The sequence below is a fragment of the Pelecanus crispus genome, chromosome Z (assembly GCF_030463565.1).
Source record: "Pelecanus crispus isolate bPelCri1 chromosome Z, bPelCri1.pri, whole genome shotgun sequence".
Taxonomy (NCBI): domain Eukaryota; kingdom Metazoa; phylum Chordata; class Aves; order Pelecaniformes; family Pelecanidae; genus Pelecanus; species Pelecanus crispus.
Genome location: NC_134676.1, coordinates 44,119,311 through 44,141,719, shown reverse-complemented (window position 1 = coordinate 44,141,719; position 22,409 = coordinate 44,119,311). Strand labels below are relative to the sequence as shown.

General features: G+C 37.7%; 1 protein-coding gene across 1 annotated transcript in view; it reads left to right on the top strand.

Annotated features, from left to right (window-relative positions):
* FRMD3 (FERM domain containing 3) overlaps positions 1–22,409 on the top strand; it is a 142,214-nt gene that overhangs the window by 65,641 nt on the left and 54,164 nt on the right. Inside the window, exons 3-4 of the mRNA XM_075726209.1 lie at positions 12,268–12,310; positions 21,481–21,559. Of these exons, the coding sequence (XP_075582324.1) occupies positions 12,268–12,310; positions 21,481–21,559 (122 nt within the window). The remainder of the gene's footprint in view (positions 1–12,267; positions 12,311–21,480; positions 21,560–22,409) is intronic.

The window sequence follows — 22,409 nt, the reverse complement described above, 5'->3', positions numbered from 1 at the left end:
AGGGCACTTGGGCTTAGATATCTGTCATACACCAAAAAGATATGATTTGTCAGGTTGTGGGGGGTTCTTCAGGTTAGTTCTCCCGATAAGCATCTTTAACATTTGTGCAATGAAATTTACAGGCCTGTAAATGCCTCTAGGCATTTGTGTGGACAGTGATTAGTCATCTTTCTTAGGTGGAAGGTCGTCCTGCAGGTTTTATTATGTAGGTGATTGCTACTGCTACTCCCTGTTTGGTTTCAGATGATTGTTACTGTTTGAAAATAGGAAAGGATGGTCAACACAGGAAACAGTAGTCCTCAGACAGTGAAATTCAGAACTGCTTCCTCACTGTGTGGTCCTGCTGGTCTCAGGATTAAGACTTAGATATGACTTTAAATATCATGGGGGCATATACTAACATTTAATCTCTGGAAGTGATCACCAGTTGAATCTGCTATGATTCAGGAGGAGAAAAACATTTTGGTGGGTATCTCTTGATATACCCTAATTCGTTTTGTCAAAAATCACTGGAATTAGGGAATCACCCTCTGCTCAACCTTACAGAATTGCAATAGCTTTGCAAAGCTGCAATGGGTCATTTCCATTGCATGCTTCTTCTTATATTAGAGGAATTAGCGGAATAATTAGCAGTTATTCTGACCAGTGTACTTAATTCTTTACAATCATTAAAATTATAGAGGTGTTCACCTGGTTGGAATTGATAGGAGAAGTAGGTAGACTAGGTACAACTTAATGAATACTTACTTTTGTTGGGCATTTTTCTGACAGTCACTAAGTTTTTGGCAGTATACATTAAAAAAGTAGTGCTTCAGAAAAAACGTCTAAAAAATTACTCCCATTGTCATGCCTGTAATATCATACCTTATGTGGTTCTGATGTTTCACAGAGCTGTTAACTATACTGAGAAATTTGCTGCAGTAGCTTATTCTTGTTGGCTATACAGTTGTTCTTTTACATCTTGTGGTATAGCCAATTCTGTGTTAAGTATATGGAAGATTATAGTTTATGCTGAAGCTTAAGTTTTCTCTTGGTTAGTAGTAAAAGACAATCTGAGAAAATATTTATGTTCTTACCTAAAAAATCTTAGGTATTAATTTCCCTTTACATCCAATAACTAAGAATACTGTGGCCACTCTGTGTAGTAGGATGGCTTATATCAACTGGCCCACTCTTCAGTTGGATTTTGTTAAGCAAACTTTTCAAGCTTACATTTTCCATACATGCATTTTTAAATGCTGATTTGTAATTACTCTCACCTTTTTAAGCATATGGATAACTTCTCTAATTGGGTATTAGTTCTTGATTTTAAACTCTCTCATGAATTAGGACATGAATTATAAGGGACATTTGCTTATACAGACCTAAATACTCTGGATGATGAGCTGAAAGCAACATACATTTTTCTCTTAGGTTTATTACAATTCATCAGAATAAACTATTTTTACATGCAGTATCTTCTGGTGTCCCTTTGTCCTGTTCTGCTGTGTTTTTTTCTTTTTTTTTTTTAAAAAAAAGATTGCACTTCTAAATATTTATACATAAAATGCTTTCCTTCAGAGTGGATATTTCCTCTGCAACAAACCCTGTCCTAAGGACTAAACTGCAGACAAATGTTATAATAAAGGAATACTGTTTTTATGTCATCTGGCTCTTTTGAATCTCTGATCTTGTTGAGGTTCATTTACCTGAGTCTTACCTCTGTATCAGACACGGATGCATGAATATCTCCCAGTCAGATGCAGGAAGACTGTGAAACTATGATTACAATTCTTCTTCCGTCAGCAGAAGACTGTTCTGACCTTTTTCTGATCTTAAAGAAACATACTAACCAACAATCTCCTAGTAGTATAATAACAAGCATGGGACTTGAGTAATAATTATGCTGGGGCCCAGGCATTGTAACTAGATACAAGTTCATCAGTAAATAGGTCAGTAGAAAACTAGAGGAAATCATGATTTTGAAATGATGAGGTAGGTGATGGCTCTTCCCACAGTTTTGTATTTTAGCAGCTGAGCTTAGCTGCCTGAAAGTCACGTTCACAAAAACTCCTGAGATTACAGAGGAGTAGCTGTTTAGGTATGTGGTTAGAGAGATAAGTTGTAGCAAGCATAAGATGTAGTGGGGTTACAGGAGAAATGTCACATCACGATGGCCACCTTGCAGGAAAGAGTACTTAGAGTTCCGTAGAAGAGATTTCCAAAGCTCTGTTGAATTCTTCCAGGTCCCACCAAGGAAAAAGGGAGAGACATTTCCTGCAGTACGTTCTTATGGGTTGGTTAGATGTATTACAAAGCAGAAACAGTAGCTCAGTGAAGGTCTGTAGGTGGAATTCACCAAGAACTTCTTTCTAAAGTTAAATCTGGTGATTTGACTGAGACCAATTGCTTTGAAGGGAAGTGATAACTCATCCTAAAACAGTTCAACAATGTGTGTGACAATGTACTTCAGTGCCCCATAAGCAAATAAAGACACATGGGAGAATGAATAAAATGAATGTTGCCTGGTCTGGTTTTGGCAATAAGCCACCAGCATGATGTGGCTATGATAAAAGACAACACTTTGTTTGTCTCTTCCTAGGATTGTATTTTCAGGAAAGTATTAATGTCATTACACCCTAATGAGACCTCAGTTATTCTGATCTAGATGTCTGCATTTAAGAAAGATCAAATTAACTGAATTGGGAGAAGGAGTATTAGAATGATAAAGAGAATGGAGAGCTTGTTTTTGAGACAATATTAAGAAGGGCATGACCCATTTAGTGCAGCAAAACAAGGGATAAGAGGATATGGTTATACATGCATCAGAGCGTGAAGTAGAAAGAAAAAGAAAGTTTAAGCAAGAGGGGTGGTTTCTTAGTTAAGCCAATGAGAGCTGCAGTTTCTGGAACAGCTACCATGGAGGCAATGGGGCAAAATTTTTAACTAGATTTGTGAAGAATTTTAAGAGACACCTCTATAATTTTATGGAAGGGGGTTATATTAAACATTGAAAGAGGTAGAGACTAGGCACTGTCTTCTGAAGTTTCTTTCAAAGAATATGTAATGAGAGCTGAAACAAGAAAGCATAACAGTTTTTTAGGAGAGTTATTATTGATTCTGGTGCAGGTAGTGTACAATTCATGTTGCTTTGCCCATTTCCTTGGAAGTGTTGAATGCCTCTGTTGTAGTTTTTATATTCCACTGCGTAGTCTCTGTCTTTGCACAGAAAGGGCTATATCTGTGATTCCAAATGAAACTGCCAAAATCATGCATTTAATTCTGGCTTTTAGTGAATTATTCTTGATTGGCTCTTTGAATAGTTAAGCTATATGACATAATAGTATATTATTACATAGTGTACACACACACACATATATGTATAAATATTAGGCAGAATTACTCCTGCTACCATTTAGTCTACAGTGATGCTTGCCTCCCTTTTACTTGTATGTAATTTTTTGTGCAAAAGTTGCAGAGTTGCTGCAAAAGCTAATTTGCAGTCCTTTTGTTTTGTAATCTATTCAGGGAGCTCCAGCAGGCAAAAATACCAGCTTAATTCATCCTAAATGTCTTCTTTCAGAGTATGCTACCAAAATGTAGCATTTTGACTTAGGAGTGTTGAAACACTTGACTGAGTTTAAGAATTTTAAAAATGAAATGTTTCAATATTTCAGATGTTTCAAATGAAATGTTTCAATATTTGTGTTTAGAACATTCAGAACTCCTGACTATGTGAAAAATGTAGATAATTGAGCTAATTGTTGTAGGTTGGAACAAAATTTTGAAATGTGGGAAAACTGTGGTGGGAAACAGCTGTTGTTTTTATAGGCTATTTTTCAAGTAAGTTATACTGTATACTCCTTCCTCCCCTCAGCACCCCTTTTATAATAATCCTTTCCTTCTGCATAAGTAAATGTGTGTGGATATTTTAGGCATACTTAAACTTTGTAAAATGTCTATAGTTTTCCATTTTCTATTCCAGACCAAAAAAGAAGCTCTGTAAGACAGTCTTAGCAGAAGGCAGTATGGTAGCTTTTTTTATATCTTTGGGTGTACAGGAGAGTAACAATGCCAATGACCTCAGATTGAACTAGCAGTTAAAGACTCTAGGTTCTACAACATATCTGCTGTTTTATCTTCTAGCATCACATTTGGATGTTCCTTTGGGGAAACTGTGCCTTAGGGCAGCTTCAGAAAAGCCAGGATTGTACTAAAAGTATGCAGTAAATTGCAGTATGCCATTTTATGTCTAATGGTACTATGCTGGGAACAAATGAGTTCCTAGTGTTCATATATTAACTGTTGAATATTTCACCTGGATTTCTGAAGAAAGCTAGGTATATGGATCACATTGCCTTTCTCCCCAACAGTCAACTGTAGTAACTTTTGAAGCCGGTTTTGATCAAATTTTGCTGTGGATATAGGTCTCAAGCACCTGTAAGGTTTCATGAAGATAAGCTGTCACATTGGTGGGTAAAACCCTATTATTCTTCTCACGGAGGGAAATGCTGTAGGGCAAACCCACTCCATAGGGAATCTAGAAAAGGCTGATGGAGAGGCACTGTAAGAAGCCAGAAACCATAATATGGAGCTTGTATATTTTAGAAATAGATAGTTTCAAACAGGAGATAAGCCTGGAGCAAGTGTTACTGATTCTACTACTCAAGGAACTACTTATTGGTACATTTTCACATGCTAGGTATTATATTGAGGCCAGTTATCATACTCTCACCCTTAAGGAAATGCAGCATGGCTAAATCTGTGTCAGATACCTTTGCTTGACTGAGCACCCTTTTTGTGTTTTTTTGGGCTGGTAGGAGATGGGAATAGGATGAAATAATGCAGCCACTGTTCAGCATCTCTCGCTAGAGAGGATCCCTTGTTGAGAGAGGCCCTGGTATTGAGGGCAATGGAAAGAAGATGGTAGTGTGCTGAAATTTATTCTTTTAAGTCCTTTCAGGAGGGCATCTAAGCAGTGATTTACAGTTGGAAATACTTAAGTTTCCTTTTTTCCCCCCCCACTGGGTGGATTTGAGCACGTGCTTGTCATTATGTTTTTGAATGTTAAAGTATGAGGTGGTAGTTAGGCAGAAATACCTTGGAGCTACCCATGGGGAAAGTTGGAAAAGTTAAGTGTTATGAAAAGGCTTTGTAGGACCCTGAAGCAACTGTGAAGTCTCACCAGCCACATTAGAAATGTTTGAGACTGTAATTGCCCTGAAGCATTAAGGCGCTTTGTCATTTGGATGTGCTGCAGGGTTGTCTGGGAGCAGCACAGCAGTGCAGTGGCTTTAGCTCTGTTCATGCCTCAGTATGAAAACAAAGCTTTCAAATTAGTGAAACTACTGTATGAATACACTCCCACTATGCAGCTGATCTTGAATGGTGGCTGTGAGTATACTGGGATTTTCTGACTTCCCCAGAGCACAGAGTCTGGCTCTGCATGGTTAGAAAGACAGCATTGTGTGTTACGGATTTGTTGGTACTCCTGCCACTCTCCCCTGAGAGAAATATCACAAATACAATTCTTGTTTTGCTTTCAAGCTTACATGCACTGAAAACTGGTAGGCACCCCTCCACACATGGGGTTTTTTTTTGGCAGATCACATGTTTATTTCACTAGTAAGGTGTCTGGGGAATCCCATTTGTATTTTAGAGTACGTCACTTCTACTGGACCTGAACAGAGTATTTGTTTAATCCTATAACCTAAGTTGTTCAGCATTATCCCAGTATTTACTAGTGAAGGAAATTGGAGCCTGTTGTCTGTGAGTAATGAACTTCTCGATCATGAAGTAGCAGTTATGGTTTTAATGGGACATGTGCACAAAATGTACAGCAGTGCCTCATCAGAGAAACCTTTTGAAAGGGTTAGCAAGTCTTGGGTGCAGCTGATCTCTGCTTTAGCAACAACAGCTATTTAATACATGTTCTTAAAAAAGTGCACTTAGTCTCAGATGAGGGCAGTGAAGGTTGCCAGAAAGAGACAACAGATAATTTACAACCTCAGTTTAACAAAGCTGTGTCTTTGTGTAATGGCTTGTAAGGCTCCATATGGCTATGTAAAGAGAGCTACCTGGGAGCTCTCCAGTCTCTTTGGAGGGGTAGAGCAGAAGTATTATAGGCTGAACAACAGAGTGACTGAGCCATAGGTTAATTAAAATTTTAATGCTTCTCCATGCATATGAATCTCTCCTCCTGGACAGGGTTATCACAGTTATTACGCGCTTTTGTATGAAGTCTTGCTGTGACCCTGCTTGGTGTGTGCAGTTCAGGTCATCCTGTTTCAAAAAAATATAGTAGAACTAGAAAAGGAATGCAGAAGACCCTGAGAATGATATCAAGTAGGAATGGATTTCATATGAAGAGAAATGAATTAGACTAGAATAATTTGGCTAGCAAAAGAGGTGAGAGAGAGAGAATGAGTGAGAGCGAGAGAAAGAGAATAAGTAAGAAAGAATGAGAGAGAACAATATGATGCAAAATGGCGTGGAGGTGGTGATCAGGGAAAGATTGCCCTGTAATTCTTATAACAGAACTAAAACTCACTTAAGGGAATTATAAAGCAATTTGTATTGAGAAATAGTTTTAAAAATACCATACATAGTCATAAAATTCTTTGTTGTAGCTGCCAAAAATGTTTTAAAAAGTGTTTAGACAAATTCGTTTTTTTATAAAGAGATTTATAAAGACTTACAAACAAATTGTAATGGAGGCTGGTAGAAAAAGCCCACTGAACACAATGGGAGCTGCTACTCTTGTTCTTTTTCTAAGTATTTGCTCCAGGCCATTTTCAGGGACAAAGTGCTGAGTTAAATGGATACTTGCTTTTACCAGTGCATTTATATACTAAACAAAATCTTGGCATAAATGAATAGTAGTGTGAATATACATATACACTTAATTCAGCAGTAATGCTACTTACTGAAATACCTCATGTGAAGATCAGGAACCTTGTAAACCAAATAATTCTGCAGGCTATTTTAGTGAAAATAAAGATGGTTTTTCCATCAAATGTGAACCTGTTGGCTTGTAAGCCTCTGGTAGCTCCTCCATACATCAGTATATGCAGATGCTATGACCAGATGTTCAACTGATGTAGAGGTTATGGATTGGTTGATCTACTCCAACTTAGAGCATTGGAGTTTCTCTGAATATTTTAGTGTAACAGGAATAACAGAGTGAGAATTTGGAAATTTGTTTAATAAATTCCAGCTCAGAATCATACAAACAGCGATTCTATGCCAGTGTATGGTACTATTTCTGGACCAGATTAATTTTTGTGATAGTGATGTACGTTGTTTATTCCTTCTTATCACACTACTAACCAGAGCCGATGCCCTGATTTTGGGAACACTACAGAGGAACAGCTCCTTTGCTGCAATAAAACAGCATTGATATTCTTGGTATAGAAGTTCTCGGAGGCATGAAAAAATGGTGTCAGCTTCAGGGCACGAAGAAGGACACAAGCAGGGTGCCCTGGGTCATTTGGCATCTGTTGTGCTCATATAGAGCAGGCACTCGGCTGATTCCCCTGTCTGAGCTTCCATTAGCTTTGGATACTATTACTATTTTTTTGAGTCTGACTTTTGGCAGGTGGTGACCTCATGCAAGTCACTGCCTTGAAGCTAAAGCAGATTGATTTTGATTTTGCTTTTCATTCAAGGAAAAGGTTAGATATTAATTTTCAGGATTAATATAGGGTTGAGGTTTAAATAAAATTAATTTTATTACTTTTCTAGTAGTGTTTCAGTGCGTATCTCCATTCTCCTTCTCTCTTCTGTCCATTAAACAAAGTCTTCAAATACAGTCCTTGCCTGGCTAGAATATTCTTGTGACATCTGCAGGTGGTTCTGATTCTGTTTTACTGTATGCACATCTGAGCACTTGACTTGAGTATTGCTTGCTGAGGGGATTTGTTCACAGCATTTGGACAATTTTCATTGCACCTTCATTACTGCTTCTCTTGCAAACACAGGGACTAAATCAAAAGCCTCTTTGTGTTGGATGAGGGGAGTGACTCTTTTTTTATTTGGACTTCTGATTGGTCAAGGTCATAAGCACCTGCTTTTGGCTTGGTTGTTTTTTAGGAGTTGGGCTTTGGTTTATGCCAGTCTTATGCAGGAGTACCTAGGAAGAGGATACTGGAGCACACATCTTTGCACTGTAGAGCGGCTGTTGCAATGAAGAGGAAGAACAGTGCGGGGATTTTAATGACACCTGACCCCTTACGAAGGTTGTAAGAATAGATATGGGACATTGTGTCCTCTTTCCTCCCTGCTTCGTATTCAAAAACCCTTAACCCTGTTCTATACTGAGACCAAGCTTAGTCCTGTCTGAGCTTCTCAGTGAAATCACTTTGTTCGAAACTGGTTGTTGGCTGAAGTGTCTTTACTAAAAGCACACCAGTGTTTGTGGAGTTAAATTGACTTTCTAGAATGGTGCTTTTACCCTTGCATGGTATCCTTGCTCATTCTGAGCTTTTGCTGTGGAAGCTGGTAGCACATCAGCTGCTCAGCATTTGTGGGTAAGCAAGATCACACCTGGCCTCGCTGATGACTACTCAGTGCCACTTAAAGGCTGGTCAGAGGTGAGGGCTGTATTTACAAAGTAAAAATTGCACTAGTCTGAAACATAGTATGCAGTCACAATGAAACCTTAGTCAGAAGGCAATTCTCAGCATATTTTAGGATCCCAGGACCAAAAGTGATATCCATAATAGTATGCTTGCTCAGCATTGGCACTTGAAGCACCAAGACTTGGTAGCTATCCCATGACTGACCTTCAAGATCTCTAAATATCTTTCTCTGTGCCTTCTGCTTCTGTGAGGATGTCTGCCTGACCATCTAGATACCCAGCTGCTATCCAAACCTCTTTCAGCAGAAGAGATTAGAAATTGGCAGTGCTAAATGTGAATCTTCTCACAGGATCCTTGGTAGTAGGTGTTAGCTGGATTGGGATCAAAGTCTTGTCTTCTCCATTAGGCAACAACCATGGTGCTAGCATGCCATCAAGGAAATGGGAGGCTCAGCCTCTGCAGGAATGATTTCTGGTGATAGTTAAGTACTATCACATATAAAGCCAAGCTGGTTTGAGGGTGTAGGCCATCATCCAATTAAAGCAACCTTTATGGACAACAGTGTGAAATACATGAGGCAAAAATGAAACTGTGTGAGATTGTTGGTTTTTTTTTTTTTTTCTCCCCCTAGTTCACACATTTTACTGCAAGGAGAGAAATTAAAGATTCTCGTCTCTGGTTCCAAGTTTACTTCTCACTTTTTTTCTTTGTCTGTTTTATTTGTCTTACGAGGTGTTATCCTTACAAGAAACAATTGGAAACACCTATGGTCTGTTCCTGCAGGGCAGTGAGGCATACAGTAGTAATGAAAATTTTGTGCAGATGGAGATTTAAAATGCTTTTAAAATTTGGCCTGACAAGCTAACTCAAAATGTTATATTTTCCTTTTATCTGAGGATTTTTTTTTCTTTTCAGCAAAATTGTTAAATAAAAGATTGATACATGGAAAAAGCATTTTGCAAAGCCAGATGCTTTTCAATTGAAAATTCCTGCAGAAAGTCTTTGATGAATTTATAGGAACCTTAATCTGGTCCTAGCTATAATAGCTAATTAATCTTGGAATAAATATAGCATGAGTACTCTATAGTAGAGATGAGGTACAGTTATTAATTATTAATAGTCAGTGCTGTAAGGCTGGAAGATAAGTACTCAGGGGAAAATCTTTCCTAAAAATCAAATTGAAATACACAAACAAATATAGGGGTGGCTATTTTCAGAAGTATTAGCAATGGCTAGGTGTTTATCTTCCCCTGACACTCAGAGAGCATTAAGCTAATTGCTGTGTCTTTGAAAATCTCCACAAATTATAAAGTAACTGCTCAGTTTTCTGGAAGATTCAGCTGAATTGGCTACATGGTTGCAATCTTCTACCAACAGAAGGTCACCACAGAAATCTGAGCTTCTAAAAACTGTCTGTCAGTTCCTTGACCTCCAAGTGAAAGTCTAGACTGCTTAATTGCTCAGTGTCTTTTCAATCCATTTTTAACCCATGAAAGTCAGGTCTTAGTGAAACATGTTTGCTTTTGGACATGTTAGCTAAATCTGTGTTTCTGGGGGTTTGGTGCACTGCATGAGGGATTTCATCCATGCTTCCCCTTTTTCATTATTCATATGGTGAATTATGAGGGTTTCGTATTTGTAAATTGGCTTTTTTTACCTCTGACTGTTTGTTAGAATAGGTAATTGACTTTTTCAAACAGCAGTAAATGCTGACCTGGTCTGTGCTAATATTTCCACCTGGCCTTTCAAAAAGAAATATCAAACAAATTCTGTTGTGCTCCTGCTAGATGAAAAAAGTGAGATACCTCTTAACCCTCAGTTCCCTGGGAACAGTACAGCACTGGTCACTGTCCAAGTCCCTCTTTGCTCTCTGAATCTTCAGCTAGGACTGTCTAGATCCTGGTGGAGGTTGCGGGGAGGGGGCGGTTGTGTGAAGAGGTTAAGGAACATAAACTTGCGTACCTGTGTGTCTTGACTGCTTTCCTATCTGTGAATTCATTCTGGATTATGTATCTATACAATACTGCAGACTGTATAAAATTTCTTAAATTGCCTTACCTTTTTATGAACAGCCTGCACCCCCCATTATTCAGAGCAAAATGTATAAATAATGTATCTGTGTGATCTAAAAAAGAATGAAAGGAGCTAGATATTTCTGGTAGGTTGGTGAAACAGTCATTGCTTTCTCAATTCAGTTTCTTTCTTTCCCCCAAAAAAGAGAGGTACTAAGGAAAAAGAAGTGAAGAAATGGTGTGGGATTTCTTTTTTGTTGTTGTTGTTTGAAGTCTGGGGTTGTTGGTTTTTTTGTTTTGTGTGTTTTTTGAGTACCAGGGTTCCATATCAGTGTCTCAGTGATAAGTGAGCTTCAAACAGAAATACATAGTAATGCTTATCTCCAATATTGCTGTAAACTATATGCAGGAGTTTCTGAGTAGCCATAGTATATAAGCTGCAGATATTTGAAAATATTCTTTCCAAGGTCTTAGTTTTGTCAGAAGTTCTGTTCCAGAAAACTTATTTACAGTTACCTCTGATTTTGACTGAATTCTTGAGATGTCTTGATTTTTCAAATAATTTTCGGTCACCTATTAACAGTTCCTACAAAATATCTTCCCCTGGCCTTTCTCTGTAGTAGAATTACTGTAAGTTATGAGGAAAAACAGTAGCTGATGTAGGATATATTAAGTATTACATATAGTTTAAAAAATGCTATGTTTTCTTTTTGCAGTAGACCATAGGGTTTTAGAGCTAGAATGAAAAGGGTTAAAAACAAAACCTCTTAGTGCAAGGCCTTCAGTGTTGATTATGCTTATTAAAGCTGAATACTATGCTTTTTGACCAGCTGCTTCTGCAGCACAAATCTCATTTTAGTGTGGAGATTTTTTGCTTACAGGAAAAATCCTGGTACAAATGCTGTTGGCTGTGGTCAGAAGTGGCACTCGAATATCAGCATGTTCTTTTGTCAATCAAAACATCCTCCTGAACAGTTCAGCTAGTGTTACCAGAGGATGTGCTAAGGCTCTTAACTAAAATCTGACCCTAGCTTTTTGTCACAGAAGCATCTGAGTTTATTTTCCAGGAGAATAAAAAAATGAAAGTTTTCCTGCCATTGCAGTCTTTCCCTGGAAAGTTATATACCAACTAGTAGGCATCCATACCTCTCTATTGTGTGTTGACTGTCCATAGAGTAAACATTTCATGGAAAAGTACACTCTTTCCCTTCAGATTTTTAGTTCTTGCTAGAAAAGAACAATAGCTTGTGTTCTGAGGGTGCTGACTGAGAATACAGTATTTACACATGCTTTAGTTATAAGAACTGTAAAAGGCAACATTAATGAACAGACAATGTTAATGTTTCTGAATAGTCTGCCCTACTGTCCAAAATTATCATTCTTCTGGAAAAAAAAGGCTGAAAGTGTAAGACTGAAATGTCAGCTGCAAACTATCACTAGAACCTGTCTCCTTTAAATTTGTCTTTGAAATGTTTGTCTTACTTTTGTCTCAACTACATCTTATAAGCAGTGGTAACATCAAGTATGCTTATACAGTGCAATTCCAGTATAACAGTATGGAGTTGCTTTTTCCAGTTTGTGTATGTCTCAATGAAAAAAAAATCTTACTTCCTATTTTTGGTACCATATACATCTACAAGGATGTTGTTGTCCGCTGTGATCTGTATTAACCTCTGCTCTCTGCTTTGCCTTTCCAGCACTGGCTTGAGCCCAACAAGTCCATCTTCAAGCAAATGAAATGTAAGTGTTGAGAGCTCATGTTTTTAAACTGCTTTTGAAATGCCCAAAGGTTTTCCTGTACTTCCATGCAGTAATTTAAAATATGCTTCATTTGTTTCCTGGTTCAAATAGGCCCTTCATGTCCTATCTGGACTCCTAAAAACTCCATGCTACCCTCATTTCACTGTCTCACAGTGCTCTGCACATCAAGAGCTTTCCCTTACTGCTCAAGGCTAGAGCCAGAGGCCAGCTGATGTGTGTGGGGTGGCAGATCTGGTGGGAAGACCTGTATGTTCTGGCTCTCATTTTCAGTCAGATGCAATCAGGCACTGCAAGATGACAATAAAATATGTAGTATGGCAATCTGCTTCTAGGACTTTCTGGTTTGCTTTCTTGCCACTGCCCTCTGCTTCCTGACAATGAAGAGCACTGGTTTGAGGTCATTGTTACGGTCCAGCAAACCCAAGTGCTATGGGTTAGGTGGTGAGTTCCTGCCACAGGCAAGTGGAAAATTACAATCGTTGTTTAAAAAAAGACTCCTCAAAATAGGAATGCATTATTTTAATAATCTTTTTGAAATGTTACAGTCTGGCTCATCGTTTCCATTAAATGGGCCAAGTGCGAAGACTTCTTCAGGAAACAGAGCTACTTTGGTACTCAGAAGTTTGTATCCAGCAGCAGAAGAGAGTGTTTATTTGGCAGTTCTGGAGACTTGATTTAGGTCATTGGGAGTTGTGTCTTGTTTAATAAAAGCTGTTGTCTATCTCCTACTTAGGCTATGAAATGAAAGAGAATTTTACTCACATTCCCTTTGTATGCAGTTGTTTTCTGTTTTAAGCATAAGTATAAGGTATCTTTTGTGTGGGAGATAATGCATTTGTTTTAAAATGTGATGAGGCTTAAGAGATTGTCTAATATGTAAAAACAGTTAATCCTGGGTGTTGGCTAGACTATATGGAATACTTCAAGAAATTCTTCCATTAATGCAGGAATAGTATGTATTGCAACATGTGCATACATGTGTATATAAGCATGCACACATATACCTAGCATATTCAGGGTGAGCTGTGTATATCTAGTGTTTAGGTAGCTGGAGTGTTATCCAGTAAAAAATAAGTTCAAGAATGCCAAGCTAAAACTAAGTTGTGCTCCTCTGCAATGTTAGTGAAGGCAGAAAAGAGGGATTGTAATAATTACAAATTATCTTTATCTCATTCTTCGTTCCAATGTGTTATCAAAAGTACAACAGAGTTTCCTCAAAGTATCCTCTAATCTGCATTTGTATCACTGCTTTCACCCAGCAAAGTGTAAGGGCTTATGCTTCTTGTTGCACTTTGCGTAGCAACATATCCAGGAAGTCTGCCAACACACAGAGTGTTTTGATTTATTCAAAACAACTCTATCTGTGTATAGATGTTTCCTAGATGTGATCGATGGTACTCCATAAATTCCATACATGTAGTGATGTGATGGTCTCATCAGAAGACTTGTGTGGCTTTGGGGTGGAATCTTAATCAAAACACTGAAGACTGAAAAATGAATGCATAGAAAAAAGCAAAATAAAATGCAGCTAATGTGAGGTTATTTATCACAGTGAAAAGGTCTCAACAAAAACAGCAAAAGAGAATGAGATGCTAACAAAGGTGTTTTGTTATCAGCCATAGATATAGGACACAGAAGTAGAATTAACTATGAGATTGGCTTTTCCTCAGCAACTTCAGTTTAATACTAGTGTAACTTAACTTCATCTTTCATCACAGATGAAGGACTATTGTTGCTGCAATAACGCTTTAAGAAAACAAACCAAGACGATATGTGTTTTATTTGCATGTGTAGAATCTGTGTAGATTATACATAAATATATCTTTTGCTCCCACAGGTCTCAAGGACATTTTTGTAAGGATTTCACATCAGGAACCTCTTGATTTATTTTTCTAAAAATACAATATATTAATGTAGAACACTAAACAATTTCTGAAGGCACACAAGGTTAATTCCTATTTTATCTAAAAATATTCAGTTTGCTATGAAAAGATTTAGACTCGGAAGAAGAAATTACCAATATTCATTTGAAAAGCATTGCAGTCTCAGGTGACACAAGTAACGACTGAAATTAGTAGCAGGTGGAAAGTGTAAAAACTGAAGCAATGAAGTGACTGGTTAATAGAACATGCATTATGTATATGACTTCTGGGAGAAATGGTGGCAGAAAGCTATTCACAGTGACTGTATTAGAGGTTTCCTTTTCTTTCTTTGTCATTAAGGAATTCAGAAAACAGTGAAATGATCTGATTTGTAAAAATGGACTTTCATTTCCTCTGATGCAACAGTAGGTTGTATTAATACTAATGATTCAAAATACTCTAAATTCAGTTGAATGCTCAGATTTACATATGATTACAGAGCACTTGCATACATGCAGCAAAATTTGAAAAATGCTGCATGCTTTATCTCAGCTACCATTTGTGGGGAACTTCATTTTCCCCCAGCACAGTAACAAGTTTTTCATGCAGCTTGATATTGACAGATAGTCAGAGCAGAAAATGAATGACTGGGAGTAGTGTTCTAATTCAAATTTCAGTAGGTAGTAGGTTTCATGGGCCCCAGTAGTACCTGAATCGTTCAGGCATAATCCCTTTATACAGTCAAGTTGTACACACAACAATTGAAAGCACAATTTGGCAGCTATACGTTTCTGTCGGTGGGATAGATGATTGTATGTTTGAAGCTCTGAAGTCTGCATAGGTTCTTGTGTGATGTGCTACCGTTTTAATTTCTTTAGCTTTAGCGAAGATTGCTTTAAGTTCGTATTTAGTAATACTGGGATACGACAGAAGGAATCTTCCAAAATATTTTATATTTTGTCTTATCACATATGAAACCATATTTAAATGTGTCCTGGCCCTGGTGCAACACAAGAAGAATGAAGGCATGGCATCTTTTTTGTCTCGGCATCAGCCTTTGCATTTTCCATCTTCACTGAACTGTTTGTGTCATAACATGGTGCATAAAGTCTAGGTCTGTGCCTCAGCCATTTTTACAACTATTTTTGCCCAAAAGGGGAAATTTTAGTCTCTGAGAAATGACCCCAACCACTGCCAGTCTTGTTTGTACTGGTTGAAACCAGTTTGTAGCCAGTGATCAGTAGCTGTGAGCACCATGCTTCCAGTAGTTTGTTGAAAATCTCTCTGGAAGGTTGCCTAAGGTAGCTGCATCTTTGTGGTTCTAGATAAAGACCTTTCAAAACCAGTTTTTCTGTTCTTTTGCCTGTTTTTTTGTACACTACTATTCTCTCCCAGATGCTGACAGTAAAGTTCCTCTCTATTTGCCCATCTTACTTTTTTTTACGTATTTTCTGTCTAGGAATGTCTTGGTGTAAATCCTACTGTCACATCAGCAGTAATGTAAAGAACAGAGTTTTCCCATGTACTTTCCCTCTTTTTTCATTAATTTTAAAGGTTATTCTGTTTAATAAGTATGCAGCTATTCTGTAACCTGCTTTGTGGGAAATATCCAACTATATGGGTTTTGTTCTTGATGACAGTGGAACAGAATTAATTCTGTTGCTCTCATGTGCAGGAGTTCAAAATTTACAGGTTTTTCTTCCTGCCTTGCATCTCAGATGATCCAAGAGGGTAATGCGAAAAGGGTGTGTTTTCCTGTGTCAGGCCATTGGAATTTGTTAAGTTAATTTCCTTAATCTCTAATGCTGTCATAAAATGTGAAAGGAGATAGAATGAACCAGGGGAAACAAGTACCCAGATGCAGAGATGTGTCGTGCAAAACTTTCTAAAGATTCTTAAATCTCAACAAACTTGTTATCAATTTTCATGTCTCAGTACAAATCTGAAAAATAGTTTAATCAAATATGAGGTTCATAAATCCATGCACAGTGAAAACAGGAGGTTTTGTGTGACTCTTCAAGCACTAATCCAAATGTTTATATACTTTACCTATGATCCTCATGAAAATTTAATAACACGCTTTAAAGCGTCATAACTGGTTGACGAAAATCCACCTTGCCCTGTGTTGTCCCATAACTACTTGAGTGCAATAAGGAAGACCCCACAATTTGAGGTTTATGATAGATCAGGTATCTTTTATGCATAAAATAAAAACGCTGAGTAGTGTTCTGTCTGTCTTAAATATGCTCAGCAAGTGGTATGGATAAACAGCTGATTCATTTGGTAAGGGAAGAGACATATGGAAACAACAGCATATGTCTTTGGGTTCCTCAGAGATCCTTCTGCAGCATCAGTGAACATGAAGACTATTTGAGCATAATGTTTTTTTTGTTTGGGTTTTTTTTTTTTTTTTTTTTAGATGAGCACTAACTTTTGGTAGGGTAGTGTAGTTCAGAGGATATGTAACATCAAGGACAGATGAAGGAAGTTTTCTGCAATGTTGCATTCTCTGGGCTATGAAGATAACTTCAACATCTGCTTTTGGCTTTCAATATTCACCTGTACTCCATGTTTAATCAAAAAAACAACACTGCCAGTACAGCTCATTACAGAAGCTAGTATTTGTGCTGGATGAAAAGCAGGTTGTTAAAAACAAACAGGAAACCTTCCTAAAAGTGGCAGCTGAGAACCTTCTGTCCTTCTCCGTCTTTGGTTCATACTTCTAAAACTTTAATCAAGGTTTTCACCAGCTTTTAAAAACAATTTTTCTCTTATATAAATATTTTTTCCTTGTTGTTTCAGATTGTCTTTCTATGAAGAAAATGGTAATATGAATGTGTAGTTTTTCTTAGGCTTATGATTCCCTATAAGCTTTTCATCTACACAGAAGACAAATGATTCAGTGGGCTTTGCTTAAAAATGAACAAATTGCACGTGAGACTCAGTCCCTTAAACATCGGCATCTGTGCCAAGGGGTGCAGCTCCCATATCCCTCTTTGTCCTGGTCAGGGTGTTACAGGTTGGTTTTTAGTTGGGAGTTCCTTACTGTTTCATGTACATTGGATAGTTTGTTTTAGTTAAATGCAACTGAAATAAACCTTAAAATCATACAATCAGTTGCCTGGAAGCCTTCCATGCTCGGTGAGTAGTGCCTTCATGAGGGTCTAGATCATGACTGGTTTCAGCATTTGATAACATTTAAATGGATTTATTTGTTCTTTTGCCTTCATCTTGTATGTGCTGTTAGCACATAAACTGGCAAATTAATAGCCCTATTGCAACGGAATTCGCAGTCAGTGCTATTCTCCACGGTAAAGTCCTTTGAAATTATTGTAATTGTGAATCTTTTTTAGTGAGAAAGCAAAGCCTGTGATGGTAGGAAATTCTGACAAAGCCTTGGGCATTTCAGTATACCAGCTGCTCCTTATCTGGCAGATAAAGGACCACTCGAAAGAAAAGACTTATAGCTATTATAAAACTGATTATATTCAGGCTAGTTTTGTGCTGAAGAAATGTTCCTCTGCAAACTTGAGCTCTGTTTTGGGAAGGTTTGTTGTTAATGTTTCCACTTTAATGTGTGAGTAAGTGGTATAAAGTAATTTTGCTTTCAAGGAATTGAGGAATTGTCTGTCTTGACAGTCTCATCTCTTGAGCTGATACAATTGCCTGCCGGTCTTACTTTTCACAACAAGAATATAGTGAATGAGAGAATATGAGGTTCTCATGTGTGTTTCTCCAGTGCTGTAAAATCTGTAAGACAAAGGCCTTACTAAATGTTTACATATCATCAAATGCATTTTTGGAGGAATATTAGGCTTATGACCCATTTTAAAATTAAGATGGAGAGGAAGGTGGATAGCTGTGGGGGTTCCCCCCTTCCCCTTTCAAGGGTTCATAGTTTGTGGCTGGTTTTCTAACTGGGAAAGAGGAACAGAAATAGAGGATCCTATTTCCTTCTGTAATTGCAGGGTACCTTCTTAGCTCATCTCCAGAGATGAATTGGAGGGAGGGGATCATAGTCTTTTTAACATTTCAAATTACAGGTCAGGATTGTGCCATTCTCGCAGGTGTTGCTGAGAAAAGACCTCTGTTTAGCAGGCTCCAGCAGCTTTGCTTTGTATTGCTTGCTGCCCTGCTGAGGAGGAATATTGTTACAGAAGCCTGAGTCTAGGAAAAGGTTTACAAAGTAGCCTTCAAACTACCTTGCCAAATCTCCTGCATATTCTGTGCATTGGTGTATACTTCTGTCACGTACAGTCCTTCTGCTACAAGGAAAACATTTCCTATTATAACCTTTGCTATTAACTGAATGTGGACTATTTTTGTGCCGCGTATGCTCTCCTTTCCTCACTATGATACTTTTTTGCATTTGGGCCAACTGTTGTTTTTCTGTGATTACCACATACTGCCAGAGTGTGGTTTTTCTACTGTAACTTTTACATATTTTTTTTATTCTTTCTTTTTACCACAGCCAAAGTTTCAATTGTTTCATTGACACCCAAAAATTTGGCTAAAATTCAGTACATTTTTAGGGTCTTGCAGTAGGCTTGTACTAGCTAGAGCCCTGCAGAGCCATGCACTAGCTGTTCTTATTTCTGCATCCCTATTTCAAGCACAAACTACTTCTAAATCTGCCAGGACATTTAAAAGTCCTTTTCTGCTGAGAAAGAGCTTTTGCTCATTTAATACAGGTTGGCTCTTCTGTCACATTTTTTAAGTGGAACCTTATTCTGAAAGTGCAAGTTTTTCTCCCTTAAAGTAGTTTTAAGAAGGCTATTGAGAAGAGACAGAACCATTTATGATGACTTAGATTATCTTTTGATTTGCCCAGGCAACATGACTCCTTAGTGCATTTCTGGATAGCCGTTTTCCTTTCTGGGACATTGAGTTCATTTTACCTTCTAGTTTGCCATTATAGGGCAGGGAGGATGTAAGTGTCCTCTGTTTTGCAGCCTATTTCCAGTCACTGTAAGACAATGCTGCGGTTGCATCTCAGATGCCAAAGCCCAGAGAAAGCAGTCTGTTTCTCTTGCCTTCAGAGGGCTTGTCCAGATTTGATTAGCTTGAATGTTCAAACCATCCCTAAGGAACACTTAAGGCTTGTTTTCTTTTCTCCATTTCCTCTTGTTTGTGTCTATTTGTTATTGTTTCCTTGCTTTCTTTTTTTTCTGTATTTTTCATCTCTCCATCCCCATCTTTTCTGACGTTCCTCCTTGTGTCCTCAATGAGTAGTTATTTAAACAAGTAAAAAATGTGAAATCAGCAGTTTTTGTTGAGGCTGACCATACTTAAAAAAAGTGCAACATGAGGTCTTGAAAGGGGAAAATATTCCTTCATCTTCAAAAGGAGTTGAACCCTCCAAAAGATACCAACCATAACAAAAGATGTAATGAATTTTTATTTTCTGTTGCTTTTGTAAATCACATGGAACTATGTGATGTCCAGAGATGTGTTTCTGGAAAACTGCAGCATTCAGGTAAATACTGCAGTCAAAGTAGCTTCAGGAATATCATGATTTTTGAACTAATTTCCACATGCAGTTTATAGAAGCCAGTGAGCTAGTAAGCTTGAGGAGATGGTACAGTAAAACGTTCTGATAGCTTAGTGGTTACTGTTATAGACTACAATAACTAAAATGTAATTCTTTATTTCGCCTGTTCTCTTCCTCCATTTTCCCTGTAATGTTCTTTGGCCTTTTCTTCTGCCTTCCCTTCTTTTCCTCCTGTAAAAGCATCATCTCTTCAAGATTTGGGAAGGTTAGATTGACTCTGTGCCTTGAGTATACATTAAGACTAAGAGACTTTTAAAACTAACTAGAATATTATAGATCTGCACTTTACTATGAATTAAAATTGCATGAATGCTTTTCTTTAAAAAAAAAAAAAAAACAAAAAAGCCCAAAAGCCCCAAAGCCCAACTTGTTAAAAGTAAGCATCTGTAAATATTGCAGACATTTATGCAGAATGCTAATTTCATAGTTAAATATTTTAATAAAAGGATTATAATTCTGCACTCAGGTCTGTAGGACACTCCCAAATGAGCACAGTGGTCACATGTTCCCATTTTGTTTGAAGCCTCAGGTTTTCCTCTATTTCTGTCCGCCTAAAAATGGCTGTGCTAGTAAACATTTTGGTAAAGAGGACCCTTGCACTGCTTACTGTGCTGAGGCCCTTGCTGCTTTGGACAGCAGTTCTGCCTTGGTGTTTGCTCCATCCCCGCGCCCTCTCTCAGTGTTACCAGCAGGCCTGCCAGGTACCATGGCCTTTGTAATATAGGTGGTTTTTTCCCCACACCATTTACATTTTGAAGATGAGGTATTTTCCTTCTCATTTCAAACTGGAATTTAAAAGATGACATTACCTGGCTACAGATAGCTGAGGGCTCTGCCTACCTGCATGTTGTGCCTGATGTGATATTTTTAAGCCTTCTACTTGGTTTTCACATGTCTTTTATCCTAACATGATTATCACAATGTGCGTCTTTGATTAGAATAATAGTCTTTGATTTGCTTTCTGTCCCTCCTGTAATCACTGAAAGATCACTGGCCTAGGATTAGATAATATCTTGAATGCTATCAAAGATATAACAGTGGGATATAAAGCTGTGTTCATTAATGTAAAACTGAGAGACACTGATTGCAGAATTGAAATAATTCCTGTTACTGTGACTTTTTCTTTCTGTCTGTCTGTCTTTTCTGTCTGTCTGTCTTTTCTGTCTGTCTGTCTGTCTTTGAAAGTATTGTACTTAAGGCCTGGTATTGATACTGTAGCTCAGGAGTAGGTAATGTAGTCTTATCAAATACTGGAAACAGAAACACTTCTGTTGTCTCTAGCTTCATTAACCAAATATAATTAACAGTTTCTTCCATTTTGTCATCTAGGCATTATCATTATCAGGAATAACAAATATACGTAATACCTTTGTATCTCATTGTGACAAGATGCAATTTTTTCCTCTTTATCAATTGGGAAAAAAAAAAAAAAAAAAAAAGCAGCCCAAATGTGTTTTGTACTTCTTGGATCAAGCAATAAGTGTCGTGAGGTGCAAAACCATTTATAAATTGATTTAGCTGTATTTTGCATGTGCTTTGGCCTTCTTTGTCGTATGTTCTATTCTTTTCATATGTATATATAATATTTATTGGTTTTGTTTGACTCCCTGCCTGATGCTTCAGAGCTAACCATCACACAGGCTACTTTGTAAGACTCTTGGAAGCCACTCCTTCAGAGTGGTTGAGGCAATGTTTGTTTGCTACTGTTCTCATGCTTTTTCTTTATAATGTTTCAGCTCATCCACCATATACCATGTGCTTTAGAGTGAAATTCTATCCACATGAACCCTTGAAGATTAAAGAAGAGCTCACCAGGTATTTGTTTGTTTGTTTGTTTGTTCATTTAATGTACATTGTTAACGAGTTCAAAATAAGACAGTTTGTGTGTAGGATAGGGTTCTCACTATGCTAAAATACTAGAGTTCACAGACATTTGCACTACTGATAGCTTTTTTATTTATCGTGATACCTATGGATTTTTAAACGCAGTTTAAGGGGACTTTTCTATAACATACAAGGAAATAGTGATGCTGTTGAAGAACTTCCAGAAAGAGAGGTAATGGTCAAATGACTGGGCAAGGATTATCCTGACTCTTCCTTTGGCAAGGATTGTGGTCTTGAGTAAGTTTTTTTTGTGTCTTAGGGGTGTTTTTTGTGTGTGAAATACACAAAGCTGTGAAGTTTAATTCGGTAATGCCCCTAACTTTTTCAACCAGAACATGAATAGCCTCACTGAATTTTCTTTTGTGTGTGTCTTTAGGACCACAAACAAAATAGTATTTTTAAAGTACTGATAGACCCTTAGCAAACTGATGTAGAGGCGCAATATATTTTATATTTTTGAAGTACAGCTGCTCTGGAGGTTCGGAAGTCTTGTTGCTTACATTGGCATTTTCCAGCCTTGCTGTGAAAAACACCTATGCAACAGATCTGTCGTACTGAACAAATGGAAGTTTTGTCCTTCCTACTAGCCATTGTAAATATTCTGTTGCTCTGGGTATTTTCTAAGATATGTACTTGGGGGAAAAATGTAGGAAAGTAACAGCTCTTTTGACATCTGCACCAGCTGTGCAGGACTGTATGTACACCTTACTGTGTTGTTAGTCAGCAGGTCACACCCCTGACTTACAGTTGCATGTTGCAGAAGCGCGGAGTGCCTGAGCAC